The 21,179-nt window shown below is 37.1% G+C and overlaps 3 protein-coding genes across 6 annotated transcripts; 1 reads left to right on the top strand and 2 right to left on the bottom strand.

Annotated features, from left to right (window-relative positions):
• Window positions 1-3,286: 3,286 nt before the first annotated feature.
• LOC127079824 (uncharacterized) lies at window positions 3,287-7,341 on the bottom strand. Of its 2 annotated transcripts, none has more exons than XM_051020191.1 (7): window positions 7,105-7,341; window positions 6,421-7,023; window positions 5,006-5,190; window positions 4,521-4,759; window positions 4,217-4,416; window positions 3,740-3,865; window positions 3,287-3,642 (listed from the first exon to the last, which is right to left on the bottom strand). In XM_051020191.1, the coding sequence occupies exons 1-7, from the start codon at window positions 7,258-7,260 to the stop codon at window positions 3,544-3,546; spliced, it is 1,608 nt and encodes a 535-aa protein (XP_050876148.1). In that variant the 5' UTR covers window positions 7,261-7,341; the 3' UTR covers window positions 3,287-3,543. The 2 variants fall into 2 exon arrangements, 1 of the variants encoding a protein (XP_050876148.1); XR_007787957.1 differs by lacking the exon at window positions 3,287-3,642 and adding an exon at window positions 3,976-4,119.
• A 145-nt stretch (window positions 7,342-7,486) lies between these two features.
• On the top strand, window positions 7,487-9,071 carry LOC127079825 (uncharacterized). Of its 3 annotated transcripts, none has more exons than XR_007787958.1 (4): window positions 7,487-7,748; window positions 7,830-7,918; window positions 8,342-8,555; window positions 8,833-9,071. XR_007787958.1 is itself a non-coding variant. In XM_051020193.1 (4 exons), exons 1-3 carry the CDS (start codon window positions 7,589-7,591, stop codon window positions 8,468-8,470), a joined length of 378 nt encoding a protein of 125 aa, XP_050876150.1. In that variant the 5' UTR covers window positions 7,487-7,588; the 3' UTR covers window positions 8,471-8,501; window positions 8,833-9,071. The 3 variants fall into 3 exon arrangements, 2 of the variants coding, with proteins under 2 accessions (XP_050876150.1, XP_050876149.1); XM_051020193.1 differs by having other exon boundaries at window positions 8,342-8,501; XM_051020192.1 differs by lacking the exon at window positions 8,833-9,071 and having other exon boundaries at window positions 8,342-8,782.
• Window positions 9,072-10,186: 1,115 nt separating this feature from the next.
• LOC127079403 (uncharacterized mitochondrial protein AtMg00810-like) lies at window positions 10,187-10,804 on the bottom strand. Its single transcript, XM_051019784.1, has one exon. It carries the CDS (start codon window positions 10,802-10,804, stop codon window positions 10,187-10,189), a length of 618 nt encoding a protein of 205 aa, XP_050875741.1.
• Between the last annotated feature and the right edge of the window lie 10,375 nt (window positions 10,805-21,179).

Raw genomic sequence — 21,179 nt, 5'->3', positions numbered from 1 at the left:
TTTTATTTTCGAAACACTGATACCATTAGACTCACGATCAAGAGAAATGCAACCTTCTTGCATTTGAAAAAAAGAATACAATCATGTATAGGATCGGGTATTGTGTCAAATATCATGTATCAAAATCCAATATTTTTTGAGAATAGTCAATGCAAGTTTTTTCCCCTTAAGGTACGAGACGATGAAGATGTTGAATACATGTTTGTTAGTCATGAACATTCAGGCTGCAACTGTATTGAGTTGTACATTACTCTTCAACCATGTATACCATCTCAGCAGTCTCAAATAACCAGTTAGGATGAATCTGGTGAATTTGATCCACAATGGTCAGATGACGTCAACCCAGAAGCAAAAACAGAAGTGGACGTCGTTGATGAAGAAGAAGAAGAGACCGAGATACAGGTTGATCACATGCTGAACAACGACATTGAAGATGATGATCAACCACCACCAATACCTCCTAGTCATGTCTACAATCCGCCTCAACATATGACAAATATGGATCTGCACGACGATGAAACATCCAACAATGTTTCCTATAATCCGTATCCGAGATTAGAAGACGAATTAAAGGTGGGAGACATGTTTCGTACCAAAGAAGAATGTGTTTTAGCTATCAAAAAATTCCACATGAACAACTCTGCTGATTTTACAGTGAAACTCACTGATTCTAGAAGGTATGTTATCGAATGTCGTAACATGCTTTGTAAGTTTTGTTTGGCTGCGTCTTACAAAAAGAAAAACGACTCTTGGGAGATTGCTTCAATAGACCCACCTCACAGTTTCATTGCAACTAACGTTGAACAAGATCACCGTAAACTAAGCGTTGCGTTGATATGTCAAGACATTCTGCCGTTGGCTAATAAAGACCCATCAGTGAAGGTGAGTATAATTATATCCCATATAAGAACAACATATAATTATACTCCATCTTACAAGAAAGCTTGAATTGCGAGAACAAAGGCTGTTGAACAAGTATTCGGCAATTGGGAGGATTCATACAAGGAATTGCCACGGTTTTTATGGGCACTGAAAACATATGTCCCAGGAACTGTGAAAATTATGGAGACATTGCCAGCGATGATGCCAAACGGAACATGTGCTATAGGTAATAGAATCTTTCACCGTCTCTTTTGGGCATTCACCCGTGCATCAAAGGTTTCGCATTCTGCAAACCTATTATTCAAATTGATGGCACTTGGTTATACGGAAAATACAAGGGTACTTTGCTCATGGAGGTTGTCCAAGACGACAACAACAATGTCATTCCCATTGCCTTTGCTCTGGTTGAAGGTGAAACGACTGGTGGATGGGGTTTCTTTCTTCGACATCTCAGAATGCATGTGGCTCCACAAGCCAATCTCTGTTTGATTTCTGATAGACATGCTGCCATTGAGAGTGCCTACAACAACCATGACAACAGATGGCATGATCCTCCTTCTACCAATGTCTATTGCATCAGACACATTGCACAAAACTTCACGTGTGCTATAAAAGATAAGAATCTTCGTAAGGTGGTGAATGTTAGGTATGCTCTAACTCAGCCGTCATTTCAATATTATCGTGATGAAATTAGACTGTCTAATGAAGACGCAGGGAGATGGCTAAATAACATACCAGTAGAGCAGTGGACATGGGCAATTGATAGAGGTTGTCGATGGGGCCACATGACAACAAACCTTGTGGAATGCATGAACGGGGTATTCAAAGGAATTTGAAATCTGCCGATAACCGCCTTGGTAAGATCGACCTATTATAGGTTGGCTTCTACGTTCGCAACTAGAGGTCAAAGATGGAGTGCAGTGTTAATGTCCGGGCAAGTATTCAGTGAGTGTTGCATGAAGGTCATGAAAGAGAAGAGCGTCAAAGCTAGCACACACGCTGTAATAGTCTTTGACCGTCATAGGAAAAATTTCAGCGTCTAGGAAACACTGGATCACAACGAGGGGAGACCAAATTTAACCTATGTTGTTAGACTAAACAGAAGTTGGTGGGATTGTGGAAAATTCCAAGCCTTCCGCATTCCTTGCTCCCATGTCATTGCAACATGCGCTTATACTCGTCAAGACGCTTACAACCATTTATCTGATGTGTACAAGACCGTCACCGTCATGAATGTATATAATCAAAGCTTCTCGGTACTATTAATGGAGGAATACTGGCCTCCATATGAAGGTAATATAGTTTGGCACAACGACGACATGCGTAGAAAGAAAAAAGGAAGGCCAAACAACACGCGTATCAGGACAGAAATGGATTCCACAGATAAAATGATAAGATTATGTAGTATCTGTCGTCAACCAGGACACAACAAGAACAACTGTCCCAATCGAGGAGCATCATCTAGGTCTTAAGCTTTTTGTAACATTATATTTCTGTAACCTTCAATCATTATATATCATTAAGTTTTTGTTACAACGAGGTTCACAACAAACATCAGTACAAAATAAACTATCTAAAAAGAGAAATCTTTTTAACTGATTACAACAATCAAATTGATATCATCTCGACCAAACATCATTTTCCTATCATCCTTATCAGTCTTCATTCGCACCCAACCAAAGATACTGTCGAGTCTCTCAATACTTCTAATTTTTTTCTTTTATGGTATTTTTCCATCTAACCAACGAACCAGCTCCCTCTTCAGTTGATCGAACGTAGTGATGTTATAGAACAACATCAGCATCTGAGATTTGTCTCTCGCATAAATCAGCTTTCCGTATCAACGACATACACCAAACATGATTGCCAAATGATTAATTGAGATGTGGAACAATGACTCACACAACGCATCTATTTATAACACAAAAAATACATTTTACACTGAGGCGCCAATCCAATTGACGCATCCTCTCAAGCAATACACAGGAGCGTCAATCCAATTGGCGCCTGCATTCAATTCTTAAGAGAAGTCGCCAATTGAATTGGCGCCTCCTCCTAAAAGTTGGATAGTTTGTGATTTTTTTTGAAACCAGGGGTATTTTGGAAATTTCCTTGAAAAAGTGGATTATTTTTGTAACAATTTCTCAAAAGTAACACTTTTTTTGCATTAGCATACAATTTATAACTACAGTTTATTATTTTAAAAAAAATCAAATATAAATCATTTTGCTTCAAATTATATTTTTTCACTTATTTTATTTTGCAAGATAAGAGATAGATTAAACTTAACTATACAAATTTCTTCCAAAAAATAACCTTCCTATACAAGTACTCACACTCACTTATATAATAGATCAGTGTTGTAAGTAATGCTATAAAATGATTAGAAGTGGATATGAAACGATTAGGAAAAAATGCAAGGTCTCAACCCCATGCTACATATGTATAACAATATTTTACCATTACTATATATACATACATATATCACAAATCGTCCTTCAGAAGAACTTTATTGCCACGCAACAGGTTTTTCTTACATACAAAATTTCTATAACAGCTACTTGAGGATCTCAAGCATGGAAAACAAAGAACAATCACAAGATAAACCGTGTTTATGCCTGTTAAAGTATTGCCTTAGGAAAATCAACAGTATATATTCGCTCAACGATCTTCCCTTCGAGCAGCATTTGGATCGGACACCATATCCATCATCATTTTCTCGGGTGAATCCTCCCAATTTGAAAATGTTTTCAGGTCAACCTACAAAATAGCATGACAACACAATGCTATGTTAGTCTGTTCTTTGATTTACCAAAATTTAACTAATATAAGCAACTAATTGGATAGGGTAGCATACTTTTCGTCTTTGTTCGGTGAAAAGATCTTCTCTCTTCTTATATGAGTCTTGCACTTCCTTTGCTGCTTTCCCACCGAGTCCCCAAACTTCAACTTCTGAAATGAGAGCTTCAGTAGGCAGGAAACCCTGAAATACAAGATAAACCAACATTTAGTCACAAAAAATGGAGTCAGAGAGGCAGATGCAACTCATTAATTGTATGACTATGGCCACAATAATTTTAACCAGTTACTTACTGTATGCTTTCTCCAAATACTCATGTCTCTTAGGTAATTGATATAGCTGATAACAAAATCATTATCGTGATATAACGAAGGATATTTTACAGCATGAAAGAGTTCACTGGATCTCTATTCTTTTCATAATGATTCTAAAAAAGACTTCCATCAGAGAAACATAGAATCAGAAACTTTTGATGCATGCATTAATCAGTATATATTATGGTTAGAAGCTGTGTATACACACAGTAAGTTGTACCTGATCCGGAAGGAGGGAACCACTCTGGTAAGTTTTGTCAACAGCATGGTGGCGAATGGTCACTTTGGAAAAATCTTCATCAATATATATTCTCTCATTTCCCGGAGTTCCTCCAAATGCAACTCCAACTGGCTTTGGATGTGATTGGTATGCTCTGCCAGTAGGATGCAGGTGGCTATAAACAAAGTTCTTTTCCTTGCCTGTCAATAGTACCGGTCAGTTTCAGACAATTTTATCACAGTCCCAAAAGAAGAGGGAGCAAAACAGAAACAACAAAAGGAATACTTTCACATTTACTGCCTACCAGTAGGTGGAAATACATGAAACACTGGGTTTAAAGAATATAAACAACCAGTGGTTCCATAGAAGATATCTTTATTTTCAAGACCTTCATTTGTTTGGGCGCCTATAACAAATTTCTTGATTGCAGAATTTCCCTCATGATCATTTCCCGAACTTGCAGCAACCAAAATTAGCAACGGACCGTGGTAGCCTTCAACACGAGACCAAAATCTGTTGAGGCCTCTTCCATGGGTTGATGAACTATATAACACAGTAGACAGTTATGTCAATAGGCATTTTGTTTTCCGCCTGATAAGTCTTACTAAAAAAATTTACAAATGTTCCAGATCAAACAAACTCAAACTCTAAGCCAATAATAAGCAAATCAGAAAAACATCATAGCAAGTGTACTTTTTTAACATTTAAAAAGAAAATTTTGACAAGTGTCTCAGACTAGTAAACCAAAATAGAATGATGAAGCTACAATTAAGGATCAGAGATAGAAACCGATAAATAAGGTTATCATTCATTCCAGCTCCACTGCTCATAAAGGCTCTAGAAATCTCTTCATTTACTACACTTCTCTGAGTGATAGAAATTGTCCACGCCCTTCCTTGGGTTAAAATATAATCACATGCAGCTGTAGATGAGATTTCTTCAACAGAGGAGGAATCAGAGGATGCCAATTCATCCTGCCACTCAATCAAGAAATTATTTGATCAGAACTTACAGAACCTGAAAACCACATGGAACTTACTTTCTCTCATGCAAACAACTAATGGTATATAGAGAGAATGCCAGTTCAATTGTTTTAAATGATTATGATAATATAATCCAAAATACACATGTATAATTGAACTACTGACACAATGAAAATCAGGAGTTAACTTAAAGAATCACAATAACAGGAAATTACATTGTTTTTCTCTGCAAATGACAAATTAAGAGCAAGAATACAAGAGTTTAACCCTTAGCATTTTGACTGGTAAGACAGTAAAACAATGTCTGATGCCAAAGCATTAATAATTGATCAACTTATACATGAAGTTACTAACAAAAATGACAAACTAGTAGGATAAAATTTCATTTTAATTATTTGATGGCAAGACAGTTTGTGTTTTATTTCTTATATGAAAATGATGAAAAATGACTTCAAAATTTGATGTGGAATGGGAATTAGAAAAATTCCTGAAAACTGGGAACTGCATGTAAGTGATGATAGGCCTTTCTGATTGATTTGAAATAGTGGCATTCTCTTTAGTTCTCAATTATAGTAATTAGCAAGCAAAAATAATTGAAGAAAAGCCAAACATGAATGTCAAATGGAAAAATTGGTAATTATTCTCCATAATAGTAAGCATAAATCCAAGCCTTCATATTTCAATAACGGGAGAAAGAAAAAATGCATGCATTGATTACAAGGTCAGAATAGTAAATATTACTCATAATACACAAAGTGAAGAAAGGAAGAAAAAATCTCATGCTGAAGTGGGGTGTGTGTAAGTTTGATTTTGGGGTCAAAATCTGATTCAAAGGGTAAAAGTTAGTATAGTTCACATTGTCAACAGCTTTATATAGAATGCAAATTTAATCACTCCCAAGCCCAACTGTTAAATTCTAAGCTTTCCTAACAGCATATCTGGATAAACAACCGAATTCAGTTTTTATTTATTAAATGCTTATCATATAAAAGTTTATAATTGTTCTTCAATTGAAGAAGGAATAATGACAAATTCTGCATAAGCTCTGAATGACCTGTTTTAGGAACTACACCAGGCATCATATGATAATAATTTGAAAACAATTTATGAACATAATCTAAGTTTCTTTAATATCATATATAGTTCAAAACTATTTGACACTCTATTTATACACTTATCTATTAGTACCTAAATGATTTAAAATATGAGTACATAGATTACCCCTTCAGTTACTAGCATTTTCAGTCTTGCATGAAAATACAGCGTTAAGCAATCAGGGAGGCATGGCACTGTACTCATAACCCATGTAACAAACTTCCCAGCAGGAAGCTGAACTTCCAAGCTTGAGATATCACAATTCCATACATCAAACCCATCTTTATCTTCAACGCACGCTGTAACCGCTGACAATACCAAATGACTCAGATCAGGTACACTCACATTTCCTTTCCCTTTCAAATTTCTACCATCCCAAGACATAGCCCAACATACGGAAAGAAGCAGAAACACATGGTTGGGAAGAAGGTACCCGTTCGCCTTGCAATCAGCATCCTCTGATTCAAATTCCAAATTCACAGGCACATCAGCTTTTCTTGTAACATCAATGAATACTCTAATAAACTTGTTCAGCAAAGTGGAAGCAGATACCCTAGCACAACACTTGTTATAGCCTTTCACAAATTCAACCCAATTTATTCCTCCTTTACCAGAAATGAAAAAGTGATCAACTAAGGATGAACCTAAGTGATCCAATAACACCGGAAATGAATCTTTCGCGTTTTCTGCATAGTAACTTCGACCTTCGCGAGCGAAACCGAAGCATTGCTGAAAACAACGAATACACAATTACAATTAAGTAAGATCAATTCAGATTATGATCAATTTGTTACAGTTTATGACGAGTACCTGTAGATTTTCTAAGGGAATTGCGTTTGTTTCGGAATTGGCGAACTTGGAGAAAGCTTTTTGAAGTATAGGAAGAGCTCCGGTGGAGGCTGCGACGTTTTCCGCCTCCTGCTGTTCCGCCGGAACCCTCGGCTCCGATGACGTGGACGCTCCCATTGTCGGTTTCACGTCGTCGCGGAAATCGAATTTTCTCAAATCTTCTATTAATTAGTCTACTGAGATAATTATTGAGATAATCCGAAATCTGGATCTCCAAATGTTCAAGTTGAAGCCGTTGGATTAAACTAACAGCTGAGATTTCTTTAGAGAATCAAAATCCTCTGTGGCAACCGCATCCTAATAGCCGTGCTCCCGCACAACACAACAAAAATCTAAAAATAATGCTAATTAAAAATCTGATCGAAAACGACAGCGTTCCAAGTACGCAAGTCAAGGGTATATCGTACCGGCAAGTCTCCGGTAACGGTTATCGGAAAATTGAAAAATGCCGCCGGCGAAGAAAGGGAAAACAAAGGCTGGATCAAAGGAAACGACTCCATCGGAAAAACCTAATAATTTTCCGTCTTGTATCCGGTGCATGCCTCCTTCATCCATCGCTATAACCATCCACGCTAAACCCGGTTCCAAGTCCGCATCCATAACAGGTCTTTCTCTCTCTCTCTGTAAGTATTAGTTGATGAAATTGAAATTGCAGTGTTTTGATTTTGAGTTTTGCTAATAAGTAGATGTGAGCGATGAAGCTGTTGGTGTGCAAATTGATGCACCGGCGAGGGATGGTGAAGCAAATGCTGCTCTTCTTGATTACATCAGCTCTGTAAGCCATGCTTCCCACTCTTGTATTCATATTTCAATTCTTGTTATATTTTGCCTCCAAAACCTCTATGATGAAATATAAACGGTTGCATTTAGGTAGAAAAATTTACACGAAAGTTTCGTCTTAGATTATTTCACATCAAAGTTCAAACTTAGTTTTAATCAAATCAATTTTATTTAAAGTCACTTTTGTCAAACACTTGTCCCAATGCACACAGTAATATTCAGGTTTCATTAGAATGACTGAAGTTGATTCAGGTATCCGACCTTAATTAGAGGAATAAGATTTGGTTGTTGTTGTTGATTTGTATCTGGTTATGAATTTTTACTTGTTAGTTCAATTAGCATTGGGGAAACGAAAAACTAGCTGAATAATTGAATATGTCTGTTGAGATTCTTATCTTCATTCATGTGGTGATTCCAGGTTTTAGGTGTAAAACGAAGACAAGTATCTTTAGGTACTGGTTCTAAGTCAAGAGATAAAACCGTGATTGTGGAAGATGTAACTCAGCAATATGTTTTTGATGCTTTGGGTAAAGTCTCAAAACAGTAGTTATGAGAGGAGAGAAAATGTGTTTTTCTTGGTGAGACTTCCTGCTGCTTTTAAACTATCATTCTCCTCTAGAAGTGAACGCAGAGTATGTGATTAACTGTTTTCCTGTTAGAAAACTATCAATGCCCTTAATACTATTAAACCAGCATTTATGTCGATTTATGCTGGTTATGTTATATATTGATGAATAGTGTCCTCTTGTTTGTTGAGTTGAGTTATCATATTTTTACTTGTAATATGCTCTTACATTGATGGTTTTAATTATAATTATGTACATTATGAGAATGATTTAATATATACCCATTACTCTCATTGATATAGCTACTTTACAACAATCCACTGCAAAACATTTCTTTCTGCAGGTACCTCATCCTTTGATTTGAACTTGCCTTTATCAGTGAGGATAGGAAGAATTAGCAGTGTCAGTTTTTCTCAACTAGTGCATGTAGCTAGCTGTTTTGAGTTCGATGAAAAAACACAGAATTACAAGACCTCTGGAATTAATATGGCATCAGTAACTTGAGCACATTTTGTTAAAATAATGTATAAACTTTTATGTTGGATTATGTAGTAAGTTTATATGCTTATTATTTCTTCTACATGACTGCTATTGGTTCTTGCACAATCTAAGCTGACTCTTTGAGTAGTGTGACCTGTGCTTTGCTCCTTAGCTGCTTGGAGCTGAGCTGAGAGAGTAGTTTTACTAAATTGTGTGTCAATTTAACCAGAAAAAAGGTATTGCTGTGAAGATTTTGGGCATTACATATGTAGAATCATATTATATCTTTTGTTGGTAAAATAACAATTAAGGATGGATCCAGAGAATACGAAAGCAACAAAATGGATAACTTGAAGTGATCAAATTGTTAAAGTATATATTTATTTAGTTGTAAGAATGAGACACTAACATTAGTCTATTTATATAAGGATATTTTGAACACCAACCATATGTTCTTCTATTTGAGTGAAAACGACCCAAATGACTCGAAATGAAATACACTTCAAGATAAACTTCGGTGGAGCACGGCTTTGCCTCCTAGATATATTGGTTAATTGCCTTTTTAACAAGTAATTGTTTTCCAAACAACACTTACTTTATCACTACCATAAATAAGTAATTGTTTTCCAAACAAAACTTACTTTATCACTACCATAAATAAAAAGGATTTCCGTAAGAATAAACAAATTATATAATGTGCATTTCTGTAATATTATACATTGTTCTTGAAAAAGTTAACTTAGAAAAAAAAATTAAACTGAAATAAAACATATTTCTAATTATAACTAAATCAGAATAATTATAGCCAAATCATGGTAATTAATAATTAATAACTATATTCCTATTATAGTTCTTAAAATCTTGTTGACAGCTAACGCCAACACTCCCCCTCAAGTTGGTGCATAGAGATCTCGAATGGCCAACTTGTCAAGTGCGTTGTAGAAGACTCTGCTACATACAGCTTTTGTGAGTATATCTGCTAATTGATCTTCAGATTTAACAAACGGGAATTGAATTATCTTGGTCTCCAAATTTTGCTTAATGAAGTGTCGATCTATTTTCACCTGTTTTGTCCGATCATGTTGAACCGGATTATGAGCAATTTCAATTGCAGACTTGTTGTCACAAAAAAGGTTCATCGCATTGTTCGGAGCAAAGCCAATTTCAATTAACAATCTTCGAAGCCAAAGAAGCTCACAAAGACCTTTAGCCATCCCTTAAAACTCTGCTTCAGCACTTGATAATGCTACAACCTTTTGTTTCTTACTTTTCCATGTAACCAAATTTCCTCCAACAAAGGTAAAATAGCTTGAGGTGGATTTTCTGTTGGTGATATCTCCTGCCCAGTCAGCGTCTGTATAACCTTTAACTTGTACATGATTATTCTTTATGAACATCAAACCTTTTCCAGGCGAGGACTTCAAGTACCGCATGATTCGAATTACCGCGTCCGTGTGATCTTTACTCGGGTTGTGCATAAATTGACTTACTACACTTACCGCATACGCTATATCAGGTCGTGTATGAGATAAGTAAATAAGTTTGCCAACCAATCTCTGGTACCTTCCTTTGTTTGTTGGCACTTGGTCTGGATATTCTCCAAGTTGGTGGTTCTGGACAATTGGAGTATCTACAGGTTTACAGTCTAGTAGCCCAGCTTCTGATAAAAGATCTAGGATATATTTTCGTTGAGATAAAAAGATGCATTTCTTCGACCTAGCAACTTCAATACCTAGAAAATATTTGAGCCCACCTAGATTTTTCATCTCAAATTCGGTTGCAAGTTGTTTTTGAAGTTTTGCTATTTCCTCAGAGTCATCTCCTGTAATAATCATATCATCTACATACACAATCAAAGCTGTGACATTACCTTGATGACGTTTCAGAAACAACTATGATCTGCGTTGTTTTGTTGGAAGCCATATATTTTCATTGCCAGGTTCAATCTCCCAAACCACGCTCTAGGAGATTGCTTCAAGCCGTACAAATCGCGTTGCAATTTACACACCACCTTAGTCTCATAATTTGTCATGTATCCCGGAGGGATATCCATATATATTTCTTCTTTCAAGTGCATATGGAGAAATGCATTTTTCACGTCTAACTGATGCAATGGCCAATCCAGATTTACTGCAAGAGATAAAAGAACTCTGACAGTGCTCAACTTGGCAACAGGTGAAAAAGTTTCTTGATAGTCTACGCCATATGTTTGTGTAAAGCCTTTAGCCACTAATCTTGCTTTGTACCTTTCAATAGACCCATCAGCTTTGTACTTGATAGAGAAAACCCACTTACACCCTACTGGTTTCTTTCCTTTTGGTAAAGGGATAAGAGTCCATTTCGCATTCTTGTTTAATGCCTCCATTTCTTCATTCATAGCTTGAACCCATCTAGGGTCTTCAATGGCCTCTTCAACGTTGCTAGGTACACTGTATGAAGACAACTCATTTGCAAATTTCTTAAGGGGTTCAGACAAGTCCTTCATAGAGACATAATTAGCAATTGGATACCTTGATCTATGATCCTCTTCTTCAGGAGAGTAACACTTCAGTGGTTTTCCCCGATTATGCCTGTGAGGTAATTCATAGCTAACAAAGATATCACCATTATTATTATTATTATTATTATGAGATATAGGAGAGTTTACCTCAATGATATTCTCAGGAGATGGATCGTTGAGTACTGGAGAGGGGGGGAATTCCGATACTTTAACTTCAGGACTCATATGGTCTGTTTGAGTTTGACAAGAATCACCAAAAACTTCAGTTGAAGGTATATCAATATCTTTGAACCAGTCAAATGTTGACCAATTCGACTCTTCTTCTGGTGTCTCCCCCTGAAGAGAAGAATTGGGTGATACAGATGAGTAGAAATGGTCAAATTCCAAGAATGTAACATCCATAATTACATAAATGCGTCGAGTAATAGGGTCATAGCAACGATACCCTTTCTGGTGTACACCATATCCCAAAAACAGGCAGCGAATGGCACACATATCAAGCTTTGTACGCTAGTTTTTATGTAGGTGAACAAACGCAACACACCCAAAGACTCGAGGTGGCAGCATTTGTATTGTAGGCAGCGGTACAAATGTGGACACTGTCTGCAGTGGAGTTTTAAATTCAAGGACCTTCGATGGCATCCGATTGATGAGATATACTGCTGTAGTAACATCGTCAGTCCAATGGTGGTGAGGCACATGTTCTCCATGTAAAAGAGCACGAACAATTTCAAGAATATGGCGATTTTTTCGTTCTACAACACCATTTTGTTGTGGGGTTTGTGGACACGTGGTTTCGTGAATAAGTCTGTGTTTTTGAAATACTCATGGAATTGATGATTTACAAACTCCCCACCATTATCAGAGCAAAGGATCTTAAATTTCTTCTAATATTGAGTTTGAATCATTTTATGGAATTGTTGAAATATGTGTATCACTTCATTTTTTTGTTTCAACAAATAAATCCAAGTCATTCGAGTGCAATCATCAACAAATATCACAAACCACCGATAACCAGAGATAGAAGATTTTGGGGATGGACCCCATACATCAGAATGGATTAAAGCAAACAGAGCATTGCTTTTATTCATACTTGATGGAAAAGTAACTCGATGACTCTTGGCTAAAATACAAGCTTCACATTTGAAGTTCAACAAAGATGTATCTGAAAATAAGCTTGGGAACACATGTTTCAGGTAGCCAAACGAAGGATGGCCTAATCGGCGATGCCAAAGTAAGACTTGCTCCATTTTATTGTTTCTTGGATAATGCATGTGATGCGCTCGGCCTACACTAAAATCCTCCATATAGTAAAGTCCCCCTATCTTAGTACCACACCCAATGATCTCCTTCGTGAGAATATCCTGAAGCAAACAAAAAAAAAGGATAAATCAACACAACACAGTTCACGTCTTTTGTAACTTGACTCACGGACAACAACTTATGAGATAGAGAGGGAACAAGTAGTGTATTTGAAAGAGAAAGGGTTGGTGATAACATCACAGTTCCATCCCCTGTTACCGCCGATAAACCACCATTTGTGTTGGCAATATTTGAGCGCCGAGGGGTTGAACGTTCAGAAAAATTAGCAGCATCGAACGTCATATGATCGGTAGCTCCGGAATCAAGTATCCATGCATTAGAGTCATCATCATGATTAGAGCAAATCAGAACATTGCCTTCAGTGGTGTGGGAACTTGATTTTGGAATGAGAGAAAGATGGGGTTCAGCAGTAGCTACTGCAGCTTTTCCCGGGTTGCTATCAGTTGTATCGCAACGCTTTCGAGCCTGAAAATCTGTCCACCAGTCTGGATATCCATGAAGCTTAAAACAGGTCTCGCTAGTATGCTTGTTACCTCCACAATGAGAGCACTTAGTGCCATTAGATGGTTCTTTATGTTTGGATTGAGAAAGTATCTTACTGCTATGTAATTTGAGACCCTTAGATGCAAGAACTGCTCCAGATAATTCATTGGAGTTGTCTGTCATTATTGCCTGACGAAGAGCTTCCCTCCTAACATGTGCATATGCTTGCTCCACTGTTGGAAACAGTTTCATTTGTAAAACATCGCTTCTGATATTATCTAAGCGGTCATCAAGTCCATCCAAAAACACATACGCTCGTTCTTCTTGGATAAGTGTATTGTAGTGTTGGATATCAACTTGACATGTCATCGGATTTGGACGACGAAAATCTATCTCACGCCAAAGTCCTTGGAGATCGTTATAATATTTTTCAAGAGAACCACAGACTTGTTTAAGACGTGTCACCCATCGCCGAAGGTCATACACCTGGGAGGTGTCACTGCCATCAAAGTACGTGGTCGCAATTGCATCCCACACCAGCTTGGCAGTGGAGAAGCGAATAAAGTTGTTGATTAGAGAAGAGTCCATTGAGTCGATTATCCATCCCTTAACAATCGTGTTGTCAGTCCGCCAACGTCGAAACGTAGGATCTGTTTGAGGGGGTTGCGGGAGATCTCCATTGATATATCCTAGTTTGTTTTTGCCCGAGATATACATCTCGACCACCTGGGACCAAAGGGGATAGTTGCTGCCATCTAACTTGATGCCAATCGGTGCCACCGTATGGTCAGAGCCAATTTGTGACGGGGTTGACGCACGGTTCAGAACTTCCGTCATTTTCGTCGTCAATTCAGCAAGAATGGAAGACGAGGTGACCTCATCGGAGTTTGAATCCGAGTCGACCATGGAAGAAGGATGGAAAGTGTTACCGTAGATCAGGATTAAGACCTGGCGGATGATACCATGTTAAACTGATATAAAACTTTCATATTATTTCAATCGTATATTACAAGGAGGGAATAAGTTATATTTATATACACAGAAAACCTATTTCTAATTATAACTAAATCAGAATAATTATAGCCAAATCATGGTAATTAACAATTAATAACTATATTCCTATTATAGTTCCTAAAATCTTGTTGACAGCTAACGCCAACATATGTGCCCAAAGAAAATGGTTTATGGGCAAAGAAAATTTGTATATAAGTTAACTTTAAATTTTTATTATTAATTAAATTTAGAAACATCTAATGAATATGTTGGATTGAGGTAATAGAGATGATCCATAATTCAACAACCCGAATTAAGTTGGAAATGGTGGGTTAATGCCTTTACGCATAGCAGGATGCCCAAAAGGCGTAGCAAACCGCCATGCTCTAAAGTTCATGATATGCCAGAAAACTTCAAAGGAGCAGCTCTCATGAATATATCGCCTCTATCAACACCTATATGGCTATCATTGGCGCCAATGACTACGTGAAGCACAACATACTCTCTAACACCTTCAAGGATGACATATTGAGGTGGTACATGAATTTACCATGTCCGTTACTAGTTACTAGGATTTGGTGAAGAAATTAATCCACCAGTTTTTGACAAGCAAACATAGGAATGTATCAACCACAAATTTGTTCAACATCTGTCAAGGATCCTCTGAGTCGCTGAAGGAGTATTTTGTCCATTTTAACGAGGCAACCATCAAAGTCATACACCTGAACCAATACACCCGAACCAAGAGATGTTTTTAGGGGCATTCCATAATGGTTTGCGAGTTAGGCACTTCAATAAGTCCCTCAGCTAGAAGCCAACCATTTCCGTAGCAGAAATCATGGCACAATTTGAATGTTATATCAAGGATAAGGAAAGTAATGCGGAGAAAAAAAGTTAAGGATGCTAAGGAAATAACTTTTAACGCTCTTGACACATCCTAGTAGCAATATAAAAGTTGTTATACCTTTCATGTAATTCCAAACGTAGTGCAAGATCCAATGAGAACTTCACACCGTTGAACACTCATCGAAAATAAATATGACGTGAAGCCTTCCACACTCATGATATTCCCCCTCCAACAACTCCGAGGTCTGACATTATGGGGCCTGGCCTAGTAGATGGTGCAAGTATCATAAAGTGAAAGGTCATTACATAGAGGATTGCAACCAAATAAAGAAAGACATTGAGCGACTCCTTCAATAGGGTCATCGTTCGATTTCAGAACTCATCGTAAAATCAGTACTATGGATTGATAGCGCAACTGGTGTTTGAAGTTTTCTGCAAATTTGTTTCTCTCATAGTGACATTTTTCGCATTTATGATATTCAAGAGGATCTCTACAAATTTCGCCAAGGTACTCTAGATGTTTCTAACTACTTCACTCAATTGAAAGTATTGTGGGGTGAAATGAAAAATTACTGTCCTATTCTTGCTTGTTCTTGTGCAATCCCTTGCCCGTATGGTGCGATTTCTTATGTTCAAAAATATCGTGAGCAGGATTATGTAATTCATTTTTTCAAGGGATTGAATGAGAAGTTTACACATTTCGAATCTCATATTATGATGATAAATCCCTTACTAGACATTGACAAAGCCTTCTCTCTTGTGATTCAATAAGAACAAGAAATGAACAATTATGTATTTATCGTTGCTCCAACTTTTGTCAATAATGAAGATAATGTCGCTTTCCAAGTTCATACTCACTCAGGAAATTATAATGGTAAACCTGCAAACAATTTCTTCAAAGAGAAGACTCAAGGTTATAATGGTGCAAGAGGTCATAATCATATATGCACTCATTGTGGAAAAACAAACCACATTATTGAAACCTGTTTTCTCAAACATGGTTTCCCTCCAGGATTCAAAGGAAAAAGCAAGGCTCAAAATGCTATAGCTCATCCTCAATCTAATGCTACAAATTAAAGCCACTTATAACTCTCCTCACCAAGGTTCAAATACATCTTCATTTGGCTTCACTCAAAAGCAGTACAATAACATCTTAAAGTTGCTCCAACAAGCCAAGCTTAATCCTCAAACCAATTCCATTCCCTCCTTTCCTTTTGTCATGAATTCACATTCTTCCAACCCCAATGGTAAGAACTGTTGGTGTAAGCCCTAGAGGCCAATACTTTTGGTACTTGTATCGAATTATTTATTAATAATAAAGGGCTTTTTCTTTATTATGTTTGTTTAATAAAGTCCCTAGAATAGCTAGTCCGTTTAATGTATCAAGTATGACTTAATCATGAGATCACATTAAACATAAGGACATTATTCTTAAAGTATCCGTAGTCGAGCTTTATTGTGAAGTGGGATAACATTAAAGTATGAAGACTATTATGTTTATAGACTAATGATCACATCTCATGGATCATGGATAAGGAGTTATCAAGTCTCAAACATAGGTATGAATATTAAGAGTAATATTTATACTGGATTGACCCGCTATGAGAATACTATATAGAATGTTATGCAAAGTGTCATAAGTTATTCTCATGGTGATAATGGTGTATACCACTCTTCGACCTGAAACCACTATGGACCCTAGATGTAGAGTCGAGTGCTTTATTGCTGATCCAACGTTGTCCGTAACTGGATAACCATAAAGACAGTTGATGGGTACCCCACAAAGCATACTGAGGGACATGATGACCTAGATGGAATTTGCCCATCCTGCATAATAGGATAAATGTCTAGGGGCCCAATATTGAACTAGACAAGGATGACACAGTCTATACCTTGTGTTCAATATAGACATAAGGGCAAAAGGGTAATTATACACATAATTATTATCACAGAAGGATTTGTCAGATCACATGACATTTTCGTGTCTTGGGTAAAAGTGATGTGTTGCTAGATACCGCTCACTGTTTATTATGTAAAATGCGTGATTTAATATAATTGCCAACGTCGCGAAAACCTACAGGGTCACACACAAAGGACGGATTGATGAGAGATAGAGTAACTAAGGAACACCGTAAGGTACGATGCACTTAAGTGGAATGCGAAATATGGTAAGGTACCACACGCTTAAGTGATTTTGGGCATATTATAAGATATGGGGCAAAATACACTTAAGTGGGCTTTTTAGCTTGAAGCCCACACAAGTGGTTCTATAAATAGAACCCTTGTGCAGAAGCATTGAGATGACTCTTGCATTTCGTTTCTCTCTCTCTCACTCAAAGCCTTCATTCGTAGCAGCTAGCACTGAGATTGAAGGAATCCGTTCGTGTGGATTGAGTAGAGGCGTTGTCATCGTTCAACGTTCGTGATCGCCACAAGAGGTAACGATTCTATCACTGATCATGCCCATTTGTAAGGATCATTAAAGGAGAAAATTTTAAATTCCGCTGCATTTTGGATCGCAATTCTCCTTCAGTGGTATCAGAGCCACTTACGAAACCATGAATCTGATAACTGTTTTTTTCTGTAATAATACGATTAAAGACAGAATGAATCAAAGATTAAATTGAGATCGATCAAGTTATATATATGATATAAGTAATCCTGATGCAAAATACATTATATATGATATAGTGTTCTTGTTTCGTTCATTCAAACACTCAATGATTGTTTTCCTTTGAGCGATCAATGGTCGTTTGCTTCTTGATCCGACATTAGTATGGTGAAGCAATGACGTGTTGATCAATCATACTGAATCAACAATCGAGATGTGTTTGACGGTCTGAAATTGGTGCATCAGGGTTAGTGACGGCACAAGGGTTGTGTTGTCAGAGAGTTATGGATTAGGATTGTGACTGCACAAGAGTTGTGCTTCCTAAACACTTTTTCGAACAGTGTTAATCGGTTAACGCATTTGGTTAATCGGTTAACGCAAGACGGAATACTATTTTCTAAAAGATTTTCAAACAGTGTTAACCGGTTAACGTATATGGTTAACCGGTTAACGCAAGACGGGATTCAACTTTCTAACAATTTTTCAAACAGTGTTAACCGGTTAACGCATTTGGTTAACCGGTTAACGCAAGACGAAAATCAATTTTCTAAGTTTTTCAAACAGTGTTAACCGGTTAACGCATTTGGTTAACCGGTTAACGCAAGGCAAAATTCGCCCGTTCGGCTAACTCTGCGTAATGTGATCGGTCGTCGAGATTTAATTTGGTTTTAATTGATTAAAAGAATTAAAATTGATAATAATAATAATGTGTTTATGATTGTCTTGTGGTGATCGGTTATGACCTTAGTTTTCCTTTATTTTGTTTTGGGTTTTAAAATACGACCTGCGTGTCGTGCCTCTCTTTTAATCTCTCAATGTAACTTCTTTTCTCATCTCACTCCCTCGTATGTAAAACGAGTTTCTTTATGTAATGTAATGTTATGAAGAAAGCAAAGGAGTCAGTGCCAAAGGAGGACAACCTTGAAGATCTTGCTTGGAGAAGCTTAGATCGTTATTAGGTTAGCTTAGGTTCTCTCATTGACTTGGGAGAACAATTGTGCTAGGGGCCATAACTGTTTCATTATATATGTATGTTGATGCATGTGAGAACGATTTATATGATAAATAAGCCGGTGAGATCGTAATAATTGCAAATTCCCTCAAATTAAATATTAAGTTTATGCTTTCCAAGTTTTAACACTCATCAAGACTAGTATCGGATAATGTAGGTTTCGCCTACGCGAGGTGCATGTTCTATATTAGTAAGGTGCGATGGGATAATTGTAATATCCAATTGTTAAGACAATGGGTCAAACTTAACTAAATTAATTATAATAATATTATATGTGTTTGCTTTTCAAGTTTTAGCACTCATCAAGACTGGTATCGGATAATATAGGTTTCGCCTACGCGAGGTGCATGTTCTATATTAGTAAGATGCGATGGGATAATTGTAATATCCAACTGCTAAAACGACGGGTCAAACTTAATTATAATAATGTTATATATGTTTAGAAGCAAGAGTTGGGAATGATCCATATGATGGATTGGAATAAGGAGTTATTCACCCAACTGAAATTTTCGAGAGTTGTATGAGATACAATTGGAAGGAGTTCCTACCTAAATAACCTAGTTTTGTATAATCCGCCTACGCGGACTTAGAACGAAGTGAAATATGGATCTCGACCCACTAGAAAATCTTCCAACGGGATTTTCCGAATCAAATGATGAGGGTCATTTGTTTTGAGTAAAATAGTGGGAGCATATTAAATTAAAGGCCTAATTAAATATGTCAATGATACTCATATTTTCTTTAATCCTTATGTAGATTACCATAGCAACAAACACCTCTAACAACATCTTGCGATCAATTCTTGAGAAGGAAAAATTGTCTGGGACAAATTTTCTGGATTGGTACCGAAACATGAGGATTGTCCTCAAACATGATAAAGGGAAAGGCAAGGAAGTTACCAAACCCAAACCCACTATTGTTGTTTTGAAGCCTAGTGGAGGCATAGCAAAAGAAGGCACCTGCTTCCATTGCGGTAAGACTGGACACTGGAAGAGGAACTGCCCAAAGTACCTGGAAGATAGGAAGAATGGAGTAGAGACTTCAACTTCAGGTATTTTTGTTATTGAAATTAATTTATCTACTTCTGCATCATGGGTATTAGATACTGGATGCGGTTCTCACATTTGTACCAATGTGCAGGGACTAAAAAGGAGTAGAGATTTGGCAAAAGGTGAAGTCGACCTACGAGTTGGCAATGGAGTAAAGGTTGTTGCTTTAGCCGTAGGAACTTATCTATTGACTTTACCTAGTGGTTTAATAATTCAGTTAGATAACTGTTATTATGTACCTGCAATTAGCAGGAATATTACTTCCGTTTCTTGTTTGGACAAGTTTGGTTTTTCATTCATAATAAAGAACAATTGTTGCTCAATTTATTTGAATGATATATTTTATGCTACTGCACAAATGAACAATGGACTATATGTCCTTGATCTTGAAATGCCTATTTATAACATTAATACTAAAAGGATGAAACCTAATGAGTTAAATCCAACTATCTTTGGCATTGTCGATTAGGCCACATAAATGAGAAACGCATTTCCAAACTCCATAAAGATGGACTCTTGGACTCTTTTGATTATGAATCATATGAGACATGCATATCTTGTTTAATTGGAAAGATGACAAAGTCTCCATTCACAGGAAAAGGTGAAAGAGCTAATGATCTTTTGGCCCTCATACATACTGATGTATGTGGACCACTGAACTTACCAGCCAGAGGAGGTTTTCAGTACTTCATCACATTCACTGATGATTTCAGTAGATATGGTTATGTGTATTTAATGAAACACAAATCAGAGTCCTTTGAAAAGTTCAAGGAATTCAAGAATGAAGTACAAAACCAACTAGGTAAGAATATTAAAACTCTTCGATCAGATCGAGGTGGTGAGTATTTAAGCCTAGAGTTTGATGACCATCTGAAAGAGTGTGGGATCCTATCCCAACTCACTCCTCCTGGAACACCCCAATGGAATGGTGTATCTGAGAGAAGAAATCGAACCCTGTTAGACATGGTCTGATCCATGATGAGTCACGCCGATCTTCCAAACTCCTTTTGGGGACATGCGCTATTGACAGCAGCTTACACACTTAACCGTGTTCCATCCAAAAAGGTTGAAAAGACACCATATGAGATATGAAGTGGTAAGAAACCACATATGTCTTACATGAAGATTTGGGGTTGCGAAGTTTATGTGAAACGACAAATTTCAACTAAGCTTGAGCCCAAATCTGACAAATGCTTATTTGTGGGGTATCCTAAAGAAACAAGAGGGTATTACTTCTACAATCCTTCTGAGGGCAAAGTGTTTGTCGCTCGAACTGGAGTTTTCCTAGAAAAGGATTTTATTTCCAAAGGAATCAGTGGGAGGAAAGTAGAGCTTGAAGAAATTCAAGAATCACAAAGCATCGATACACCTATGGAGGAATTAGAGCAGGAAA

This window comes from Lathyrus oleraceus, chromosome 5 (genome assembly GCF_024323335.1).
Source record: "Lathyrus oleraceus cultivar Zhongwan6 chromosome 5, CAAS_Psat_ZW6_1.0, whole genome shotgun sequence".
Taxonomy (NCBI): domain Eukaryota; kingdom Viridiplantae; phylum Streptophyta; class Magnoliopsida; order Fabales; family Fabaceae; genus Lathyrus; species Lathyrus oleraceus.
The sequence above is the reverse complement of the archived record's forward strand: the minus strand, read 5'-3'. Positions and strand labels throughout refer to the sequence as shown.

Bases quoted from the DNA above. Each gene is read 5' to 3' on its own strand.
- LOC127079824 (XM_051020191.1), bottom strand. From the start codon at position 7,260: ATGGGAGCGTCCACGTCATCGGAGCCGAGGGTTCCGGCGGAACAGCAG. The intron at 7,024-7,104 runs GTACTCGTCATA...CGTTGTTTTCAG, and splicing joins TTCCCTTAGAAAATCTACAG to CAATGCTTCGGTTTCGCTCG. The intron at 3,866-4,216 runs GTACAACTTACT...CTTGTATTTCAG, and splicing joins GTTCCCTCCTTCCGGATCAG to GGTTTCCTGCCTACTGAAGC.
- LOC127079403 (XM_051019784.1), bottom strand. From the start codon at position 10,804: ATGATTATTACAGGAGATGACTCTGAGGAAATAGCAAAACTTCAAAAA.
- LOC127079825 (XM_051020193.1), top strand. From the start codon at position 7,589: ATGCCGCCGGCGAAGAAAGGGAAAACAAAGGCTGGATCAAAGGAAACG. The intron at 7,749-7,829 runs GTCTTTCTCTCT...GCTAATAAGTAG, and splicing joins CAAGTCCGCATCCATAACAG to ATGTGAGCGATGAAGCTGTT. The intron at 7,919-8,341 runs GTAAGCCATGCT...TGGTGATTCCAG, and splicing joins TTCTTGATTACATCAGCTCT to GTTTTAGGTGTAAAACGAAG.